This window comes from Crocodylus porosus, unplaced genomic scaffold (genome assembly GCF_001723895.1).
Source record: "Crocodylus porosus isolate Cpor-Errol unplaced genomic scaffold, CroPor_comp1, whole genome shotgun sequence".
Taxonomy (NCBI): Eukaryota; Metazoa; Chordata; order Crocodylia; family Crocodylidae; genus Crocodylus; species Crocodylus porosus.
This window is the reverse complement of record NW_017728942.1, coordinates 1,476,869-1,497,474: the sequence shown is the minus strand read 5'-3', so window position 1 is coordinate 1,497,474 and position 20,606 is coordinate 1,476,869. Positions and strand designations below refer to the sequence as shown.

Genomic DNA, 20,606 nt, shown 5'->3' with positions numbered 1-20,606 from the left:
CACCACAGCCTCAGAGACACAGTCTTGTTCTTAGCTTCGTTTTCCCCAGAAATAATTTTGATAAATTGAGTACTTAAAACCATGGTTCTCCATAGGAGATTTCTTTCTAGTACTGCCCATGAGGCCAGTGCTGTACACATAACAAGGAAAAGATCAGCTATACTTTTTTTGTGAACTGTTCAGCAGAATAAATGCCCAATGTCAGATATCCATTTACCAGCCCACTATCCCTTCAGTTTTTGAGGATTTGGGCAAATGAACATATATGCGTAGAAAGATTCAGAAGCACAATACAAACCTGAAATATTTTTGCACAGTGCGTAATTAATTTGTGGAGTTCATTTCAGTATGTGTTGAAACCAAGAGCCTAATAGGATTCAGAAAAGGATACAAGATGAATATGAGTAAGAACGTTCATGGCTACATAGATACAGGTTGTTTGTTTAGCATGATCTTAGGTTTTAGGTTACAGTTTAAGTGCTTAAGTGCTAAGGTTAGGGAAGAAGTTCACTTTTTATCACGCAGTTGTTCACTGCATTCTTGCACTTTCTGTGAAATCAAATATTGGCCTGGAGCTGAGACCAGATGCTGAATTACATCTAGTGTAACATGGTAAGGCAGTTCCTCTACTTTATGACTTAACAACCATTTCATTTATAACAAGTGGGAATGTTGCACAGCATCCAGTGACACTTTCTAAGTTACTATAGTAATAAGAAGTAGCAGATGAAAACCAAGTATGTGCAGAATAATGAGCAAGCTGAAACTTTTCATACTAAAATTTCAGGACAGAAAAAGGTACAGAAATTAAACTTCACAAACATTGGAGTATGACCTTCCAAAATGAAACATTCAGATTGTAACTGGGGGAAAACCAGCATCATGAAGCTCTACTTCTGTGCCAGGCTACTAATGTTGGTTCAGTACTTTGGAGGAAACACTGTGTCCTGCATTGTACAGGAGGTGAATTTGATCTGATGGTCACTTCTAGCCTTAAACTCCTGGAAATCTATGACATCTATCTATGGTATTTGGGTACTCAGTTTCCCATAACACTGGGCAGTAGCATAACTAGGGTGAGGCAGCCAGGGCAGTCACCCTCAACCCCAACTTGGAGAGTGGGAGGGAAAGAGGATGAAGGAACATTGCTGCTGAAGCCACACAATTGTGTCAATGGCGTGACAGCAGCCAGAAATTGTCACCTGCCACCATGTCAGAGTTGCCCTGGAGCACCCAACTGTGTTGTTACACCTTTGACGCTGAGGGAGCCCTGCTGACTTTTCTTTTCCACGTGGTTGATGTCCATTCTGGCCCTTACATCTATGAATTCAGCTGTGCTCAATACCAGTTGCAGGTGACTCTTTCTAAACTTTGCCCTTGTTTTCATGATTTAACCTACAGGTGATGGAGGAAATGATGTCAGTATGATTCAGGAGGCTGACTGTGGTGTTGGGGTTGAAGGAAAGGTGAGCATCCCTCAGAGCTAATACAGCTTGTGTTGAAGCCTTTCACTGAAGCAGTCTTTTGATCCAGAACATTTAAAATTCAGTATTTGGGCTAGCAATGACGGAGACACATCACAGTATCTCTCATGGCTAGTTTGGTACCCTTTTCATCTACATCCTCTCATTTGAATGGTTGTTGTCCTGGTAGCAGATATGTTAGCGATATAGAATTTTATAATGCACGTGATATGATAAACTCAGAGAAAGTTTAATTTGCAGTCTGGGAACCCTAATTCACAATCTGGTTTCTGGATTTAATAACAGAGATGAATACCTTCTTAAAATACCTTCATATTTTAATTCTTTGCTTAATGATCATGAGAGAAAGTTGGGGACTGAAAGAAGAATTGTAGATACTAAGATAATGCCTTTTTCTTACCTAACGCTTAAATGACCTCTGAGTTTTACAGCTGTGCCTGGGTTTTTGCTTTTAATCATCCATATGAGATGTATTAACACACATGGCATGTCTTAATCTTCTGTAATTTTGTGATCTCATGTTCTTTGACTTATCTTGTACAAAGGAAGGAAAACAAGCATCCCTGGCAGCAGATTTCTCTATCACTCAGTTTAAACACTTGGGCCGGTTACTCATGGTGCATGGAAGAAACAGTTACAAAAGATCTGCAGCTCTCAGTCAATTTGTGATCCACAGGAGCTTGTGTATCAGTACAATGCAGGTACATGGACTTTTCATCTTGGCTTGTACTTTGTATATTCTTAACACTCCCTACCCCCTATCACACACACAGTTGAAAAAATGAAGGTTTTCACGTTTTGGCCCCAGCTCCCTTGAGAATGTTAGTGAAAACAGGATTGCTCTTCTACATGAAAGCAAGATACTTCTTGTAAATGTGTTTCTGATTTTGGACAAAAGGCAGCAGGATTTTCAAGATACTACCATTTTTTCTTGAATCCAAGACAAAATTTTTTTCCCTCATTGAACATGGTGAAGAAAGTCCCCTGTCTTGGATTTAAGTATAGCGAGGGTGGGAAGTGGGGTGGAGGGGATAGATGGCTGCCGGGCCTCTGGCTTTATATCTGGCCCCTACCTGGGCTCAGAGTCAGAGCTACAGCCACTGCCCTGCATCTACCCTCTGCCAATCTGCCCCCTACTCCCTCCCCATCCCCTCCTACAGCTACTGCTTACCCCAAGTTGTGGCTTCAGGTCTGGCTCCAGCCTGAAGCATGGAGCACATACTGGTTCTGACCCCTGGCTGGCCCAGAAGCAGTGGTGATGACTCTCCTGTTGCATTCCCCACCACCACCCTCGCTACTGCTTTCCCCATTGTAGCAATGGTGGGGACAAATTTAAGATGACCTTCAAAAATATATATTCTATATGTGGAAAATCATTTTTAAAAATTGTAAATTTTCCATGTATAGAATATAATTATTGGGGAGGCATTTGTCTTAAATTTAACGTAATCTAGGATTGCAGTTAGTTTAATTACCTTTGGGCATGAAAGTTTGCATCAAAAATAGCCAAGCCGTTCACAGAAATACTGCAGAATATTGAATTTATGAAACTGACCCTGTTCGGTAACTGACTTGGAGTGTGTATGTAACAAAAAGCACAAGTAGCAGAGCTGAACTAAATACGATTGCTCACAAGTCTCAAGCGAGACAAGTTGCTGAATGAGGTGCTCAGTCTGTCCTGAAGTGGGACAAGAATAAGCTCAGCCCCTGGAGCTGACTCAGAAGCTGAAGCATCCATAAACCTCACTGGTCAGCCACTTCCTAGAGTCCCGGGATTTGATTTGCATGGATTTCATTGGAACCAGAATTGGGTTGTTGGTGATCAAATTGTTTTCACCAGTTTTCAGGCACTAAATATGTCTGCAGAGCTGTAATATTCAGCTAGCCAGATTACCATTGCCAGTTGATTAAAAACAATAGGTTAGCTCTGAGTGAGAGAATTTAAAGAAACTTAAGAGTGCATGAGCCAAATTCTGTCCTCAACTATGTATTTGCAGCTGTTGTGGACTTGAGGTAAAAGATACTTGGATACATTTGAGAGATGAGGTTGCTCTTTGGAAGTTTTTTCCAAGCCATAATATGGTTGATAAATGCATCTCTTTTAAACGTACAAGATTTTTCAGAAACATGCAAGCATCCTCCCTTGTCTAGAGAGTTTAAAGCAGAGGTGGGCAATTATTTTGGGCGGAGGGCCGCTTACTGAGTTTTGGCAAGCCATCAAGGGCTGCATGACAGGCAGCCAGGGGCAGATAAATACTAATTTTCTAAATTTTTTAGGGTTCCCACAGGCCAGATAGAATGGCCTGGTGGGCCACATCTGGCCCATGGGCCGCATTTTACCCACCCCTGGTTTACAGCCGAGACCCATGTATGGGCTAGCTCAGTGCTGAAGACTTAATCCGTTTCATGAAAATGGAAACAAATCCCATGTGGTAGTTTTGTCATTGACCAGAAATTAATCTGAATGGCATTGCAAATTGGAGTGTCCATCAGTAAGTTCTGTGAAACTTTCTTCAGTGTTGTACATACCTGCCTAAGCACCTCTCCCCCAAGACAGTTGGATGATTTTAGCAAAACCAACAGCTTTGTATGAAATTCCAACCTCATATTTGTGGCATCGTATTACAAAAGATTCACCACATTCAGTTCTCTGCTTTTGCCATTCAACCTGTTTCACGTGAGATTTGTGGAGGAGCAAAGATGACTAAAGAAAAGTTTCAGGGCTATGCAACTTCTCAGTGGCTGGGGGCTGCACCGCACACAATTGGGGCCACAATAATGCAAACCTAGGAATCGTGGACCAGTGCCAGGTGTACAACTCACCATAGCCTAGAAATCATCCACCTACTATGCCATGTAAAGCCAAGCCTGTAGATTGTACCAAACAAGAAATCAGGGTGCATTATGTCAACATCCACTGTGGGCAGGGCTGAGGGATCCTCCATCTAATAATTGCCAAAGGCTGGAGAAGATGTTTACTAGGAGGAGAATGGTTTGAACCATTGAGATTAAAATAAAAGAAGTTCACAGCTTCATGATGTCTTAAGGGATTTCAGCAAAGTCTTTGAATAGCTTGGTGCGTATAAGGGCCAGCCTGTGTCATTTACGTTGGCTCCAGTTTGTATAAAGCCTCAGCATGTTGCCTTCACCCTTTGTCCAAAAATTGATGCAGAGATTGATCGATTTGTGGAACAAAGTGTCCTAGAAGCAACTTTTAAATCCAGTGTGGACCACTTCCATTGCACTTATCATGAAGCCAAACGATTATTAGATTATGTGCTGACTACAAGTTTACCATTAATAAAGTACTACAGAACCACCCATACCAGATTCCAGCAGTAAAGCAGATGCAGATCTTAAAAGAGTAGTGCCATATTTTGATGATGTCTTCATGGGAGTAGTGTCTGTGCCAGAATTAGTTGTCTGACTGAGAAGTAATTATGCCATATCTCCAGTGCTGGATGGGGCCTTGTTGCGACCACCTTGTGTTGGATCAGGACCATCAGCTGGATCCAGCCCATGAACGGCCTGGGCCCCGCCTATCTGGCCTGCCAGACAAAAAGGTTGAGCACCACTGGTCTATTGGATAAAGATGCCACCTGCAAATTGGACTAAACTGCACAACAAGGCTTTCATTGACATGAAGCAGTTGCTGTCTGACAGCACACTAGTCCATTATGACATGGAGAAGCCACTTTTGCTTACTTGCAAGTGCTTCATCATATGGAGTGGGGGCTGTCCTTAGTCACCTTCAGAGTGATGGATGCGAAACTCCTATTGCCTACCATTCATGTACTGTATATAACAGAACTATAACTAAAACTGAGATGAATTATGTTCACATTGATAGGGAAGCTGTTGCAGCCACTGCTGAGGTTTGGAAATTCCAGGATTGCATATACGGCTGCAAATTCACAGTTGTAACAGATCATAAACAATTGCTAGGGTTATTCACCAAGACTGGACCAGCACCCCAGATCGTTGGTCCTTATTTTTAAATGCATATGACCACAAATTTCACTACCACTCTGGGAAGTTGACAGCAAATGCTGATGCACTGAGTCGTTTGCCGTTGGCCTGTCCTGAATTCATTGTTCCTCTCACTGAAGTTCTGATGCTAGAATCCTCATCCGAAACACCTCTCCAGGCAGGTGACATTGTTCATGTGACTGCTAAAGATCCACTCTTACCCCAGGTACTAAACCTGGTGTAGAGGGGGTGGTCTTCAGCAGAGGTTGCAGACGAATTCAAGCCATTCATTACATGTCAACATGAACTTTCTGCCCTTATGGGATGCCTCCTATGGGGAAACTGAGTAGTCATTCTCTGTGCAGGTCGAACATAAGGTCTCTGCTCTTCACACGAGATGTCCAGGGATTGTTACAGGAAAGCAGTTGCCAGAAGTTATGTTTGTTGGCCAAAGTTAGATGCTGGCATTGAGCAAGCAGAAAAGAGGTGTGAACCGTGCTAAGCTACATGCCATGCACCAACCTTAGTTAATGCAGATGAGAACCCTATGGTCTCATCTGCACATAGGTTTTGCTGGCCCTTTTCAAGCCCACATATTCATTATTGTTGTTGATTCTTTCTCAAAGTGGTTGGAAGTTATTTCTGTTGCATTAGTGATGTCACACACTGTAATACTAGTTTTACAGCAGCTGTTTGCAGCTCATGAGCTGCTAGATACCACTGCCTGACAATACTGCATAGTTCACTTCTGAAGAACTCTAAGAAGTATATGGAGGGGAATCTTCTCCGTCACTATATCTGGACCATTCGCACATCATCAAATAGTCAAGCTGAGTGGATGGTCCAAAGTACTAAAGATGCATTGAAGCAAATTGTTGATGGTGCACAGAACCAACTATTAGCTAATTTCTTACTACCACAGCGTGTAGCTCTATGTACTGCTACAGGTCATAGTCCTGCAGAACTACTAATGGGCCACCAGCCAAAACTTATCTGGAGTGGCTCCATCCAGAAATGGTAGCCAAATACCAGACAAGGCGAGAAATCTAGTGCTTCAAGAAACAGAATATTTCACCTTTAAGAACATTTGAACCAGATGAACCTGTGAGCATCCAGAACTACATGACTGGGCCTTGGTGTGTGTCTGCATGTGTCCTTGGAGCTACAGAGTCAGTATCATACAAGATCCAGGCTCCGGATGGAAAGACACTTCACGGGCACGTTGACCAGAGAGCGCGACCTCTGCAACACCGGGTGTTGCACCGTTAGTTAGTAGGAACAGTTCTGACGAGTCCATCAGCTGCTGGTTTGGACCCATCACCACTTCCAGTTGCTGAAGCTACTCTAGAACAACTAAAGGAGCCTACTGCTGTGGCCAGTGAAGTGTCTGCTACCCCTGGAGTGGGCCACACAAGAACAGGTTGTTGTCTGGCCCAAATACTTACAGGACTACATTCTTGGGGAAGGGGTGTTGTGTATTGAGTGCATCTATATACACTGCCCAAACTGCATTGTTTGCTGCTTGTTTAATGTTAAGGGTAGTTAGTTATTGTTAATTAAGATGGTTTCCCTGTATTTCCCTGTGTGATCTCTTCAGAACAGGAACCTCACAGATGCACAGTACAGCCTCTACCTCCCTCCCAATCAGGAGCTGCAGGCTCCCCAACCGCACCATGTCATGTGTGCCACTCTGCTCCCTGGGGCAGACGGAGGGAGGAACACCCTTGTGGGGAGGATGGTAGCTCGGTGGACGCCTGGAGCCACAAATGAACCCCTTGTGAGCCACATGCAGGCCACCAGTTGGACAGCCCTGTTATAAGCCATGCATATCTGGACTGCAACCTTAATCTGCCTGGCAGCAACCAACCAGCCATGCTGCTCTGCGTGCACTACATCCCTTACCCAAAACAGTTTAGGTCTTTCCATGTGGAGGCAGGAATGGCTGATTGGTACAGTTACTCAGCCGTACCGTATATTTGAGAGCACATGTGCAGGGCACGGTAAGAATATGTGGCCACAGTTGTGCCTTCATTTTGTGAATGGTGAATATCTATTGCAAGTGTTTTCCCATTTGGATAGAGTCTAACTTGTAATGCAGTTTCTAGAGGCTGAGCATCTTTTCTTGTCTTCCCTAGGCTGTTTTCTCCTCAGTGTTTTACTTCGCTTCAGTCCCTCTCTACCAGGGCTTTCTCATTATTGGGTAAGAACAAATCTGTTCAGGAAGTGATGTGAGAAAGTTAAACAAGGTGTAGACGCATGTGAGAGTTCTTCCTGGCGTATATGTGTGTCTGTTTGAAGTGTAGCTTCCTAGTGCAGATGCCACTTCTCATATGTAAGGTCACATTTTCAGAAAATCATGTAAAATTCTCATCCTGTTTTAGCCCATTTTACACAGAGTGAAAGGGCCTGACAATGTAAAGGGCGGGGAAACAGATCTCAAATCCCTGGACCTGGGAGGAAAATTCACCACTTGGCTCAGGATTTAAGGAAATCATCTGCAGTCTCTCTTCCAGCAACCTCCTAGAGATCCCCAACGCACAAGGCATGACTGGGAAGGGTCTATAGCACCCAGTGCTTTAGAGATTTGGAGTGGTACTAACGCCCAGAGGGGAGATTAGCCCAAGGGTTCTTCATCCTCCTTAACAGACCGAAGTGAAGAGGACATAAAGTTGGCTTGAAGTCACCTTAATCCACCCCTAGCTATGAATTCTGTGCTGTTCTCCTTAGAGGTGCAGTCTAGAATCACTGTAATGCCTAAATTGCTTGTATAAAATATGCCACTGTTGTACTTACAAAGTACATTTGTACAGGCTCTTGGATAAATGTAAAAATATATGACACAGCTTTCCAAGCTGAATTGCATGATTGAATCTAATATTGAAATAGTTCCATCTCTAAAGGGAGTTGGGCCTCTACTGGTAAACGTATAACATCAGTTAACAGTTCCTGCAGCTTCCATCCATCTCGCTAGGAATAGTACTCGAGCTGGTAAAGAAGTAAATGTTACAGTTCTTTTGCTGTACAGAGGAGACTAGAATGTACCGTGTGCAAGTTTATACCGTGCATATTTATTTGAGAGTTATAGAGCACCAAAATTTTGATTTTCAGCTATAGAAAGCTGTAGTATTACTATATGTAAATGGCTCACTTTGCTATGAAGTCCACAATCTCTCTGCAGAAAGTGCTGCACAACCTGGCAAACCGCCCCAGAGGTAGGGTGGGTAAATGCAGGTCCAGCGAAGGACCACATGAAGCAAGCCTGGAAACCACAAGGAGAGGGGATAGCATGTATACCACTCACTTCACAGCAAAATTTCCATTTTGTAGCTCAAATCTCCTGTCTCTTCCTCAGGTACTCCACAATCTATACGATGTTTCCAGTGTTCTCCCTGGTTCTGGACAAGGATGTTAAATCTGAAGTTGCCATGTTGTACCCAGAACTCTATAAAGATCTTCTTAAGGTTTGACAGATGCCTGTTTCTCTTCAGCCTGTCTTACGCATGATCCTTGCCTTGATTTGGAACAGGCTTTCCAAGAGACAAACCAAAAGTATTATCTATAGATGCAGTATTTTACCAGATGCCTTTTTAAAGCACAATTGTTAAGAAGCAAAATTCAGTTTACAACCCTAATTTTATTTCCTCACAGCTTGTTGTGTTTTATTTAACATTCAGCAGCTTATTAGAACTGGCTGGAAAACAGAATTTCCATCCTGTGGGAGATTTTGAATGTTTGATATTTTCTTTTGTTCCAAAATAGAGGAGGAGGAGAAGCTGGCAGGGACTTGGCACGTGGAAGCCAGGAGGCGGTGGTGGGGAAGGGCAGGGAGAAATGGACAGGGACACAAAATTGGCAGGAAATTACTATTGCCTCCTTTCCGCTGAGAATTTTTGCTGAATTCCACATTTTTGTGAACTGTCTCAATTTTGTAGTTCCTTCCTTTTTACAACTGAAAACGGTTCTGTCAGACTTTTGGGTCAGTTGTATTGCTTATGATCTGTATACTGGGAGATGGGGGAAAAGTGGTCAGGGAGTTTTGCTTTAAAGATGGCATAGCCTAAGAGGGGGCAAAGATACTTTTCTGGTGGTCAATATGTACAGAAGGCCCAGGAGAGTTTGGGTTTTTTTCTTGACTTAATCCTTGGTCATCTTTTCTGCCCTCCCTCTGCTCCACCTCACCCCCCAAAATTCTTGGAATAATTTAGGTATGTGAACTGGGAACATGTTTCTCAGTAGAAAGGCAGGGCCAACTCTTTAAAGAGACAACCTTTTCCCTAAGTATTTCTGTTAGATGCTTTCAGAGGCAAACACATTTTCCATCGGTCCAAATACGTTGCCATCTGGTTTCACTTGCATGTTTTCTCTGATGTTATAAAACCACTAATTCTCTAACCATCCTTAGGCCTGGGTTACACAGTCTTTGTAATGAGACTGTTGTGCAGATTTAGCTATATCTATTACTCATAGTGGGATGAAGCTATACTGGTATAACCAAACTTACCTTATCCTGATACAGGTTATTCCCATTCCCCCAAGGAAACGGGTAGGACAGCTTTGTAGACACTGTTATTTCAGCACACTGAAGGGTGGATTGTGCTGTTTTCACTGCACTTATGTCTTTCTGATATACTTATGACTTTAAGTCTTCTTTATGCACCTTTAAAAAAAAGTCTCCTTTTCAGGTTATTCTTCCCTATTCAGTCATTCAGTAGACTACCTATTTTAGACTGTAGTCTGATGCTTGCTTTATAAATTTGTTTTTCATAGCGTTTATTTGCTTTTTTTTTTTTTTCTTTATAGGGACGACCTTTATCCTATAAAACATTTTTAATATGGGTCTTGATAAGTATCTATCAAGGTAAGAAACCAGAACTTCCCTTCTGGCTTCTCTATGTCTATTAGAAATTGCAAAGCTGTCCTGTGGAAAATCAGGAACATCATTTACTTGAATAACTGATACCTAGAATATGAAGTAGACAGCTACTCCTTGCACTGAAACAGTGACAGTGAATAGGATATTAAAGGAAGGAATTGCCTAAAATTTAAGTTTGCAACAAGCGGGCAATATTTTGAGTGTGTTTTGTTATGAGAGGAAAGAGCATGGGCATCGAGAAAGACAGTCTTTCCTTTTTAGCTATTTATTGCTTTGTAGCTATGGGCAAGTCTGTTCTATGCTTCAGTTCTCATCCGTAAAATGGAGGTAAATTTCCTTTGAAAAAAGCTTTTAAAACTACAGAAGAAACTCCCTAATATGCAAATAATAATAGTTTCATAGTTTCTAGGGTCGGAAGGGACCCTATATGTTTACTATAAACATATAGTATACAAGAGGATGAAATGCTGTCGTTTGGCCTTAATGATCATAGTTCTAGTTACAGCATGCATAATATGATGGGCTTACCCACAATCTTGGCTATGTCAGGGTTTTGGCTAATTCGACACTGTCTTCACATTATGAGAAACTATTAATTAAACCACCTCTTGTCCCCTGGGGTTAGTTCCAAATATGGGATTATACTGGATTATACGCCTAAAAATTCAGCACTTTTAAAAGAAAACAAATGAACAGAAATGAAATCAGTGCAGATGCAAGTCATTTATCCTGTTTTTAATCACAGACTCATGGAATGTGCATGTAGTGCTGATTGAGAATGAGAATGAGATCCTGTGACAAAATTTGATATTTTCCATAACTCCTTTATCACAAGAATGGGAAGAAATGGTTCAAAATTCCTTTTGATTTAAATGATGTTACCATCCTTAAATAAGGAGTGGAGCCAGGAATATAAAACCTCCTATTAGCATTATCCTCTGGAATCTAATGCAGTAGAATGCTATGGCAGGAATAATGGTCTTCTGTTGCTATATAAATATAATGGCAAAGCCAAGGCATTCACAGAAAATTCACAAGTGGTGGAAAGTCAAAGCCAGAGGGTGATGCATTGAGGGAAAGTTTTTTCTAAGCTGAGCCCGCTATCCGGTTACAATATTTGGTTAAAGTGACTTCACTTCTGATGTGTTAAATGACTAAAAAACAGCAGGCCAAACACTTGGACTAGTTGCTAGCAGTGATGGGCCTGACCCAAACCTTCAACGGCCCCACACTTTGGAAAGTTCACAGCTGGATCTGAACTTTGTGGCTCAGGCTCTATTCACTTGCAGGTTTTCCCCTCGAACAAGAATAATATGATGGATGTTGGTGCAAATTACTCATGCTGCTAACATGAGTTATTTGTGCAGGTGGCTGTTCAGGGAATTATGTAAACCAGCCAGATTAGGGGCACAAAACAATGCATCGTTAACAATGCTTTAATTTGTACTAGTTTAGGAGGGAATTTACAAAAGAAAAACTCAATCCAAGGAGTGCAGAAAGTCTAACGGCATCTTTTGTTTTCATCTGGACATTGGGGCAGTGCAGTAGGAGTTCGAAGTGTTTAATGTGTATTATTTTTCCTTTTGAGAAGCGATTGTGCTGTTTTTCTGGAAGGAAGGGAAGACAGAGCTCCACAATCATAGTCCAGTCGACAGTAGCAAAGTAGCCAGAATAATAACTGTAATACATGCCATTCCCTACCTCCCATGTCTGTAACTATGACAGACTTCTGTAAAAATTGAGCACTATATCTTTTCCTTGTTGTAGAGCCGTTCTTTCAGTGCTGTGCCATAAATGATTGATTTGTTGTCTGAGTATTCAACAGTATTTGTGAAAAGCAATTTCAAGCATTCTTAAGTGACCGGAAGGGTTTCTGTTCTTTCAGGACTTAAATTGGTGTTTGGTCTTATAATTTAGAAAAAACAATCTGTCTAGCCTCTCTTCTCTCTCTCACAGGTAGTATCATTATGTATGGAGCACTTCTGCTGTTTGAATCTGAATTTGTTCACATCGTTGCTATTTCCTTTACATCTTTGATCCTCACCGAGTTGCTGATGGTAGCACTAACAATCCAGACATGGCATTGGCTTATGATAGTGGCAGAGTTGCTCAGCCTCTCCTGCTATATAGCCTCGCTGGTCTTCTTACATGAGTTTATTGGTAAGCTTAAATACAATGTCTATTTTTTAAACCTATGCAGACACATGTTTAACAAGTTAACAGTAACAGGAGCAATAAGGACATGGATTGGACTCAAGAGTTTTTGACCTAAACCTAGTTCAATGATGATACTGGATGAGAATCTGCTAATGGAACATGTTCCCAAATTTTTATATGTGGATTAAACTCTGAGGGGAGACAGAGACATACGGGGCTATTAGGTTACATACAGCCCAGGAAATCTCATCCTGAATCTGAGCCCTACAGTAATTCAAATCCCTATACGAGTCACCATGTATAGCAGTAGCTACGGTTGGGTTACCTATGAGGGTTGAACATGGCATGGCTGAACCTGAAATCATGAGCTTCTGCTGCTGGAGTGAAAGGTCACATTTGGCAGTGAATGTAGTAACAGGCTCATTAAAACATAACTCATTTGGTCTGTGTCATCTGAGCTTATATTTTCATTCACCTTATTAAGTCAGTCCCTTAAGTCTACCACACTAAAGGAAAATGAGTGAGGAATTCTTATTCGATCTGCTGCAAATATGAGATCCCTACAACTTGTTTCATTATACTGTCAGGAACCAGAAGATGTCACTACTTGCCTGGTAACCTTTCAGAATGATATATTGCTACAGAATAAAACAGCCCTCTCGTTTCCTTGGTTCGAAGCCCCCATGCAATATAGGGCTCTCTCTCAAGCAAGAGTATGCTAGCTGAACTTTGAACTGTTACGGATATATGTGCAGTTATGTCATATAGCATACATGGGGAAATGAGACATACTTCTGAAAGAACTGACACAATTTAAACTATCGAGTTAGGGGAAGAGAACTCCCAAAACTAAAAAACATGTAAAGGAAGTGAGCGTACTTGGTTTGGTTATAGAGGAAGGATTGCACTGTTTCATACAGAGTGCACACCCATACTTGCACACACCAGAAAAATCCCTAGTGCAATTCAGTAAGCAGAGTTTTGTGGAGAAAGCTATCTATCCTTCATGAAAGAGAGAGAAGAGCCAGTGCAGCGTAGTGAGTAAAAACGCTGGTTTGTGTGCAGGGAAAATGAAGCTGTACAGGACCGTATTTATTTTCACTTGGGCTTCTCTTTGCAACTCCCACCACAAAGCCCTTCTGACTCAGTTTGCTACCCATCTCCATTGCCTCTGTGCTTTGTCCTTGCAGATGTTTACTTCATTGCTACCTTGTCGTTCTTGTGGAAGGTCACAGCCATCACGCTGGTGAGCTGCCTTCCCCTCTACGTCCTGAAGTACCTGAGACGGAGATTCTCGCCCCCAAGCTACTCAAAGCTCACTTCATAGGGCTCCTCTGCTTAGGGAGCAGGCGTTTTGCACATTCCTGAGAGACAAAAAAAAAAAAAAATCACGTATTTGTTATAACAACAACTACAACTGATAATTGCATTAGGATCATGCAGCAACTGGCATTATGTGCTGCTTTGATGAAAAAGACTTAACTGCAGTAAGTAAAACCTAACAGAAAATGGAGTATTTGGGTGAAGGTGAAGGCACTTGATAGTTTCTTCAGTTTTTGTAACTTTTTGTTTCGTTTAGTTGGGGTCAGATGCATGTAACTGCAATGATTAGTTGTTCATGCGTAAGATCAAAGTATCTGAAAGCTGCTAAATAACTGTTTATATGTGGTGAACTCCTTTTTTAGTTTGGTTTTTTTTAAGTGTCTGTGAGGTTTCTTGCATTGTACTATGTTTTATATTGTTATTTATCTGCTCGGTTCAGGTAAGAAATTCATGGGGTTTCCCTTCATATAGATGATTATGCTGTTTTCTGACAGCTGACTACTGGTTGGGGTCAGACTGTTCTGGGTGTAGGGCTCCAAAGTTGAGGATATTTATCCATAAGTGAAAAATTGAACCTAGCCAAGCATGTGTGGGGTTTTTTGTTTCGTTTTTTAATTCAGTGAAAATGAGAGCTGAATGCAGTGAATGCAGTGTGTTTTGATGGTGTCTAACCAGTCATATGCGCAGAGAAGGATTATTAAAAAAAAAGGAAAATTCCATTTTGTTTTGCCTTTGTGCTTCCTGTTAAAAGGAACTGGTGACATACAAATAGCTATACTGTATACTGATACTATAAAGGCAAATTACTAAAATTAAAGCAAAGCCTTTTGGAAGGAAATTTGCAGCTGATCAGCTTTTAAATGTGCCGACAGTATGATAAGAGACGCATAATATTCTGCAGGCAATGTGGCAGACATGTCTTGAATCCTTGGAGACCAAAAGGAAAGGTCACAGAGCTGCTACTCCTCACAGTTGCATAAAAATCTGTTTCCTGTTAGGATTAATTAATAAAGATGAGCTGCAAATAAGCCTAGGCATGTGTGTATTTGCACGTGCGTGAGCATACACACACACTCACAGTGTGCATGACACACACGGAGAAAGGCAATTGCAAGTTCCACTGCTACTGGAATGGTTTAAAACTGGAACTTATCTAAGAGGAGGCAAGTCTTGAGAGCTTGCAGAAGTTGAGCCAATGCAACCTATATTTGCTCTACACGTCAGTCTAGCATGATTTTTTTTTTTAACTTGGGGTGGTTTTTAACCCATGTTTTATTTACAAAAAAGCCTTCATTGCAGCTGGAGACAAGAGCGTGTGCTTGGAAGTCTCAGGAAGATGGCAGGGAGCTAATGGAGCCTTCAGCCACTGGGTCCTTGGGTCATTCATGGCTCAGCTTTAGTAACAGTCATTCTCATCTAATACTGTTTAGTCTGTAATAAGTGAGTTGTTTGATCTCTGTCTGTCCCATTCCTAGTGGAACAGTCTCTCCACTTCATAAAAACCACCATAGTAAGCTGGCACTAAATGGCACCCTTGTTGGTAAGCTAAGCAGACAGGCCAGGAATGAATGAGCCAAGTAGTCTGAACATCCCACCTCCCCCACCCCCCTTGTCTCTAGAGGCAGCCTCCCTAGGTCTGGGTGACTATTAACTTTGGGACCAGCAGGCACGCGCTCTCTGCTATACTGTACCTTTTTGAAGGATTGCCAAGCTCTGTTTTCATTGCTGCAAATTTGGCACTTGGACAGGCACTAAAATGATAAATAAAATTCTCTGGTGTACAAACCTGAATGCAGAATTGGAGCAGTGTTTAAAATGAGAGCTACAGTCTGCAGTGACCCACACCTCCGTCTTTGATTTTCAGCTATAGAAAGCTGTAGTATTACTATATGTAAATGGCTCACTTTGCTATGAAGTCCACAATCTCTCTGCAGAAAGTGCTGCACAACCTGGCAAACCGCCCCAGAGGTAGGGTGGGTAAATGCAGGTCCAGCGAAGGACCACATGAAGCAAGCCTGGAAACCACAAGGAGAGGGGATAGCATGTATACCACTCACTTCACAGCATAAATGACTGAAAAGTGTGCATAGGCAGACAAGGTTCTTTGGGTGAAAAGTGTGCACACACTTTGCAAAAACTCATAAAGCCCTGCCTGTGGAAAATCACTCTGGAGGGAACCAGCTTCCCTGGGGAGATGTGTGTAAGTCGAAGCAGTGTCTGGGACATTCCCAAGGGGGTGCGAGTCAGGAGCTGCCACCTTTCCGTTCCGTGGAGCCAAAGGCTCTGTAGACCCTTGTTGCCTTTCTACCTTGCAGAATCTGGCATGCTTTCAGGATCCCCCAACTTTCTAATAGCCTGCTTCTCTTATTAGCAAGGTACTAGCATGGCTCCTCTGTAAAGGCCCTGCCATCTTCTCTGAGGCTCAAAGAATATGGAGCAAACGCTGGTTCTTCGATGAGAAACATACTGGGTTTGTAAGACAGCAGTTCAGCATTACCCTCTCCGGATCAGTAGTGCTGCCACCCCACTGAGCTAAGCTGTAGGAACTACAATGGGCTTTAGAGAAAAAAGTGTGGAGCGTGCACTGTTGGCTCTGTTTCCCTTCGCATGTGTTTTACGGCCCTTCTGCACCTTCATCTCTACTCTGTTGCTCCACTTCATGGTGTGGAGGGAAATATAAGGTTGTATGTGTTTGGTAGGTTCTGTGTATGCCCATTTTGCTAGGGTATAAATGAAGGATTTAGGTGGCAGTATGAGATGGGAAATGCAGTCTCCAGCACTGCTGGTTACAATAGACTACTTTCTGCATGCTTGGTTTGGAGTGTTATGTTTCAAGGTCCACAAGGAATAAGAATGGCAAATGCTTTTTAATGGAAAACAGTGGCTTTTTTGTGTTACGTTGTTTTGATTTGTCTTTGCTCTGGTACTGCATAAAGCAGAATACTGAGAAGCCTATCAGCTAGCTGCCAGAATGATTTCATGCTCTGTTTTAAAAATTCACCTTAGAGCCTCCTTACAAACTTTTTCCAAAAAAAAAAAAAAAAGAAATTCTACTCTAAATTTAGATATTGATCGTGGGTTTTGGAGGGCAGTTTTAATATCATAAACCTCAGAGAGAAAATGCAATGTCTAAAAAGTCCTCTTGTGGAAGAATTGGGTTATTGGCTTTTTGTAAATTATACCTGTTCACCCAAAAAATTCTTAATGTTGTCCTAATTGTGACTTGTTGCAGTAACTGGATAATGTCAGTCTTGCAAATGCTGTAGTATTCCCAGACCAACAGTACTTATTTAGTAGATTTAAATGTAATAATCAAGAAATTATTTTTAGGAGTTCATTGTGACTGACAATTCAAGTCTCTTGTCTGTTGAAAACACATGACAGTATATATCTCTGTAATAATCTTATCCCCAGTAGGTGTATATCAGTAGTTAAATGTCCTGCAAGACTAACAGTGCCATGCTACTGTATGTGAATTATTTGAAGCATATATATGGTAGAATTCACTGTCTCCTGGAGTCAAAGCAGTTTACACTAAATGGACCATATTAGCAAAATTGGAGCTTATGCCAGCAAATAGTGATTTGCTATTTTTATAATGTTTATTGGCACTATAACCTTAAAAACAAAATTCACATTTAGCAATACTGACAAATAATTAAGAGCAAAACCTATTCTCACAGAAAGCTAATATTGTTTAATAGCTTGTTTCTTGTGCAGACTTATCAAGCTGGGAAGTATTCCTCATCCAGCATAAGTTGTATTTTTAAAGCAATCGGGAAAAGTAAAACTGCCACTTTCAAACAGCAGAGGCTGGGAGGAGTGATGATGATTATTTTCTTTTCAAGCTTAGCATTTTGTCTGTAAACAATTTCCCTTAAGTTATTTTAAACTGTTTTTTAAAAACAAAGTTTAATACAGATGTTAATATTTACTGCATATTTGAATAAACTAATTCTTTACTGGAAATTTAAAGTGCATCTTTTCCTCTCTTATGCTTTGTATTTTGAATGTGGTGGGAGTAAAATACCCTTTTCTTATGTCTACAGTTTTTACGTTTGTAAAGTACAGTAGCAATTTATGTAACTTTTGTGATACAGGGCTATTCTACAAAGAGTATTACAGTATGTGTTGCATCACAAGCTCTTGCTTTGCATGGTTACGTTGGAAAGGTCTCTGATCAGTGCTCGGTTCCCTTTATAGCTGGTAACCACAGTAGCCTATGTTATATAAACAGTCTATGCCTCTTCTTGATGAGGTAATTAAAGTTGTGCAGCTATCGTCTAGTTTTTTTCTCTCTTTTTTAATTGATGTACATTTTGTATGCGTCTTCCACTCCATTGCTTATACCCTTTTAGACATATATACGATGGAGCTGCCCTATTTCTCCCGGCAAACATCTGTGCTCCTTTTGTTTAGAAACAGGGCTGGACTTAGCATGCTGCGTGCTCAACAGTAACAGTGTAAACCTATCTCTTCTTCATCTTATCTCATCAAAATTATATTGGCGAATAAGCAGTGATATCATCAATGTCCTTCCAGTTCTGGAAACAGTATGTTAAGTGCTACAGCTGTTGCAGAGCTAAACTGAGCAGTACCAAACACTGCTTTTCTATGTTCTGCCAAACTGCTATAATCATAGAACCTCATTGCAAGCTGTCTAAACCTCCTTGTGACTCCTGTGGGAGATTCTTGCTGCATTAGTAGTTTCGGCTGGGATTTTCAAAGGAGCCTTATAAAATTGGGTGCATGAATCCCTGTGGTTCCTATGAGATCTGAGCCGTAAGACCTGAGAGAGGTTTTTCTTTTTTCAAAAGGGCTGCCACACAGCTGGATGCAGCAAACGTCCTGAGCCCACACAGGGCTAAGACAAACTGGGTCATTGCACACAAATTACCATCACGATCTATTTGCACATATAGTTAGTCTAACTGCCAGTACACAGCATATCTAGTGGCCCAGTTTTCTCCGTTGACTTCAGTGTGTGTTGGACCAGACCTTTTAACTGTTGCGATGAAATCAGGCCTTGAATTTGCATGAAATCCTGGGTTCTACAACTTTGCCAATATGGTCCATTATTATTGCCTAATAAAACTTATGTACTTTTATGCCTTCAAAAACATTTTTACTTGTACGGAGAAATGAATTCTGATGTCAAAATATTTATTGTGATGCTGATGTTTGTACCTGTCATCCAGCTAAATACAATGCAAATACCTTTGATTCAAGAGAAATATGAATGCAAAATGTATTTATTGTTCTGTGAGTTCTATGTTGCAGAAATGTAAGAACCTAAAAGGGAATGATGTAAAACAGGTGAAAAAAAATAAATTTTATGCAACATCATGCTTTTATTTATATACATCTTTGTATGGTGCACTTGAGTTGATCCTGTCTTGATCAGTCCAAGATGTTGTTATTGGTAGTACATAGACTAGATGGTGTATGTTAGGCTTTGAAATGTAATTCCATCGGGAATATAAACCTGAGAAATTATAGAATATTTTTACTGACTGTAGAAACAGTTACTTAATTATAATATCTTTCTGTTATATACATTTGGTTTTCTAGCTGATTTGCTCATCTCCTAAAGTAGAAAAATATTCTGACTTGAGAGATGTTACTTTTCCACCCACTTCAGCATTTGCAAGAAACAGTCTAGTAAAGAATTTAGCCGTTGGTAATCTTATCTCCTAATTTAATTCCTCCAGAATGGTGCTGAATAGTGCTATAAAGGGCATGAACTGAGATTCAGAAATATTTTTTAATGTACCACTGTTTACTAGGTGCCATTTCCCCCACTATTTGTGCTGGTGTATCTCCAAACTGCTGTAAAATTTGTCACAAATTGAGAGCCTCACAGTTTTGGCCACAAGGTGGAGCCTTGGTATTGAAGTAGCCTGCTACAGTTGTGTTTTCTAGAACCAGTTAGTCCCAGAGTACCCAACTGTCCCAAAGACTTTATACGTTCAGTCTTATTTGGAAATTCAGTTTCATAAGTCCTAGCTTTAGGCAGGTCCTTGGTCCAGTCCTGCTCTCGCTCAGAACCAGCGTAATTCCCTGAAAGATGGCCCCGCTTAACCCGGACACATGCTGGAGAAACTGCTGCATAAAGGGCTGCTTTTGGATGAATGATGTGTTGATCGTTAAGGACAAACCTTTTCTTCAGAAGTTTTCATATGTTGAATTGTTGACTGTAAATAGCTGCTGTATCACAGCCCCTGCAATGGTTTTCAGATTGACAGCCCATTACAGCTCTTCTATGCAAGAAGACAAGAAAGTGGAGTTTATATTTGGATTCTCCCCAGGGGAAATGCCTATAAAATTGAATATGAATGAAATCAATAGGGTTGTCTCAATTTTATAGAACAATTAACGTTCTCAAGAAAATAATAACGCTGGAAATAGAGAATATAATCTATAACTTTGAAAACTTGAGTTTTACAGGGATAAAATTCTCTATAGGACAGTTAAAAAACCTTTACAGAAAAGTTTATAGTTTTCTATTAGACTCCATTCCAAAGTTGTAACCTCTTTCAAGATTAAAAATATTTTGGTGACACAAAGTTAAGGCAAATGTTGAATAAACAGGTTTAGTGATGTTTGCACACATCAGATGAAAGCTGCAGGCTCCAGAAATTACAGTAACAAGACTTCACACTGAAGTGTTACCAATTTCCCGTTATAAATGGGTTACATAAGCCCCATTTAGTGGTTCTTTAATTTATGGACAGCTTTTTTTTTTTCTTCAATAGTGAAATGGATAATTTAAAAAAGGCTAGAAATAGTTTTGCTAAACT

General features: G+C 40.9%; 1 protein-coding gene across 1 annotated transcript in view; it reads left to right on the top strand.

Moving 5' to 3' along the window:
• Positions 1 to 19,152, top strand: part of ATP9A (ATPase phospholipid transporting 9A (putative)) — a 95,722-nt gene extending 76,570 nt beyond the window's left edge. Inside the window, exons 22-28 of the mRNA XM_019548143.1 lie at positions 1,402 to 1,466; positions 2,030 to 2,185; positions 7,589 to 7,653; positions 8,806 to 8,914; positions 10,254 to 10,311; positions 12,283 to 12,486; positions 13,674 to 19,152. Coding sequence (XP_019403688.1) covers positions 1,402 to 1,466; positions 2,030 to 2,185; positions 7,589 to 7,653; positions 8,806 to 8,914; positions 10,254 to 10,311; positions 12,283 to 12,486; positions 13,674 to 13,810 — 794 coding nt within the window. The 3' untranslated portion in view covers positions 13,811 to 19,152. The remainder of the gene's footprint in view (positions 1 to 1,401; positions 1,467 to 2,029; positions 2,186 to 7,588; positions 7,654 to 8,805; positions 8,915 to 10,253; positions 10,312 to 12,282; positions 12,487 to 13,673) is intronic.
• Positions 19,153 to 20,606: the final 1,454 nt, after the last annotated feature.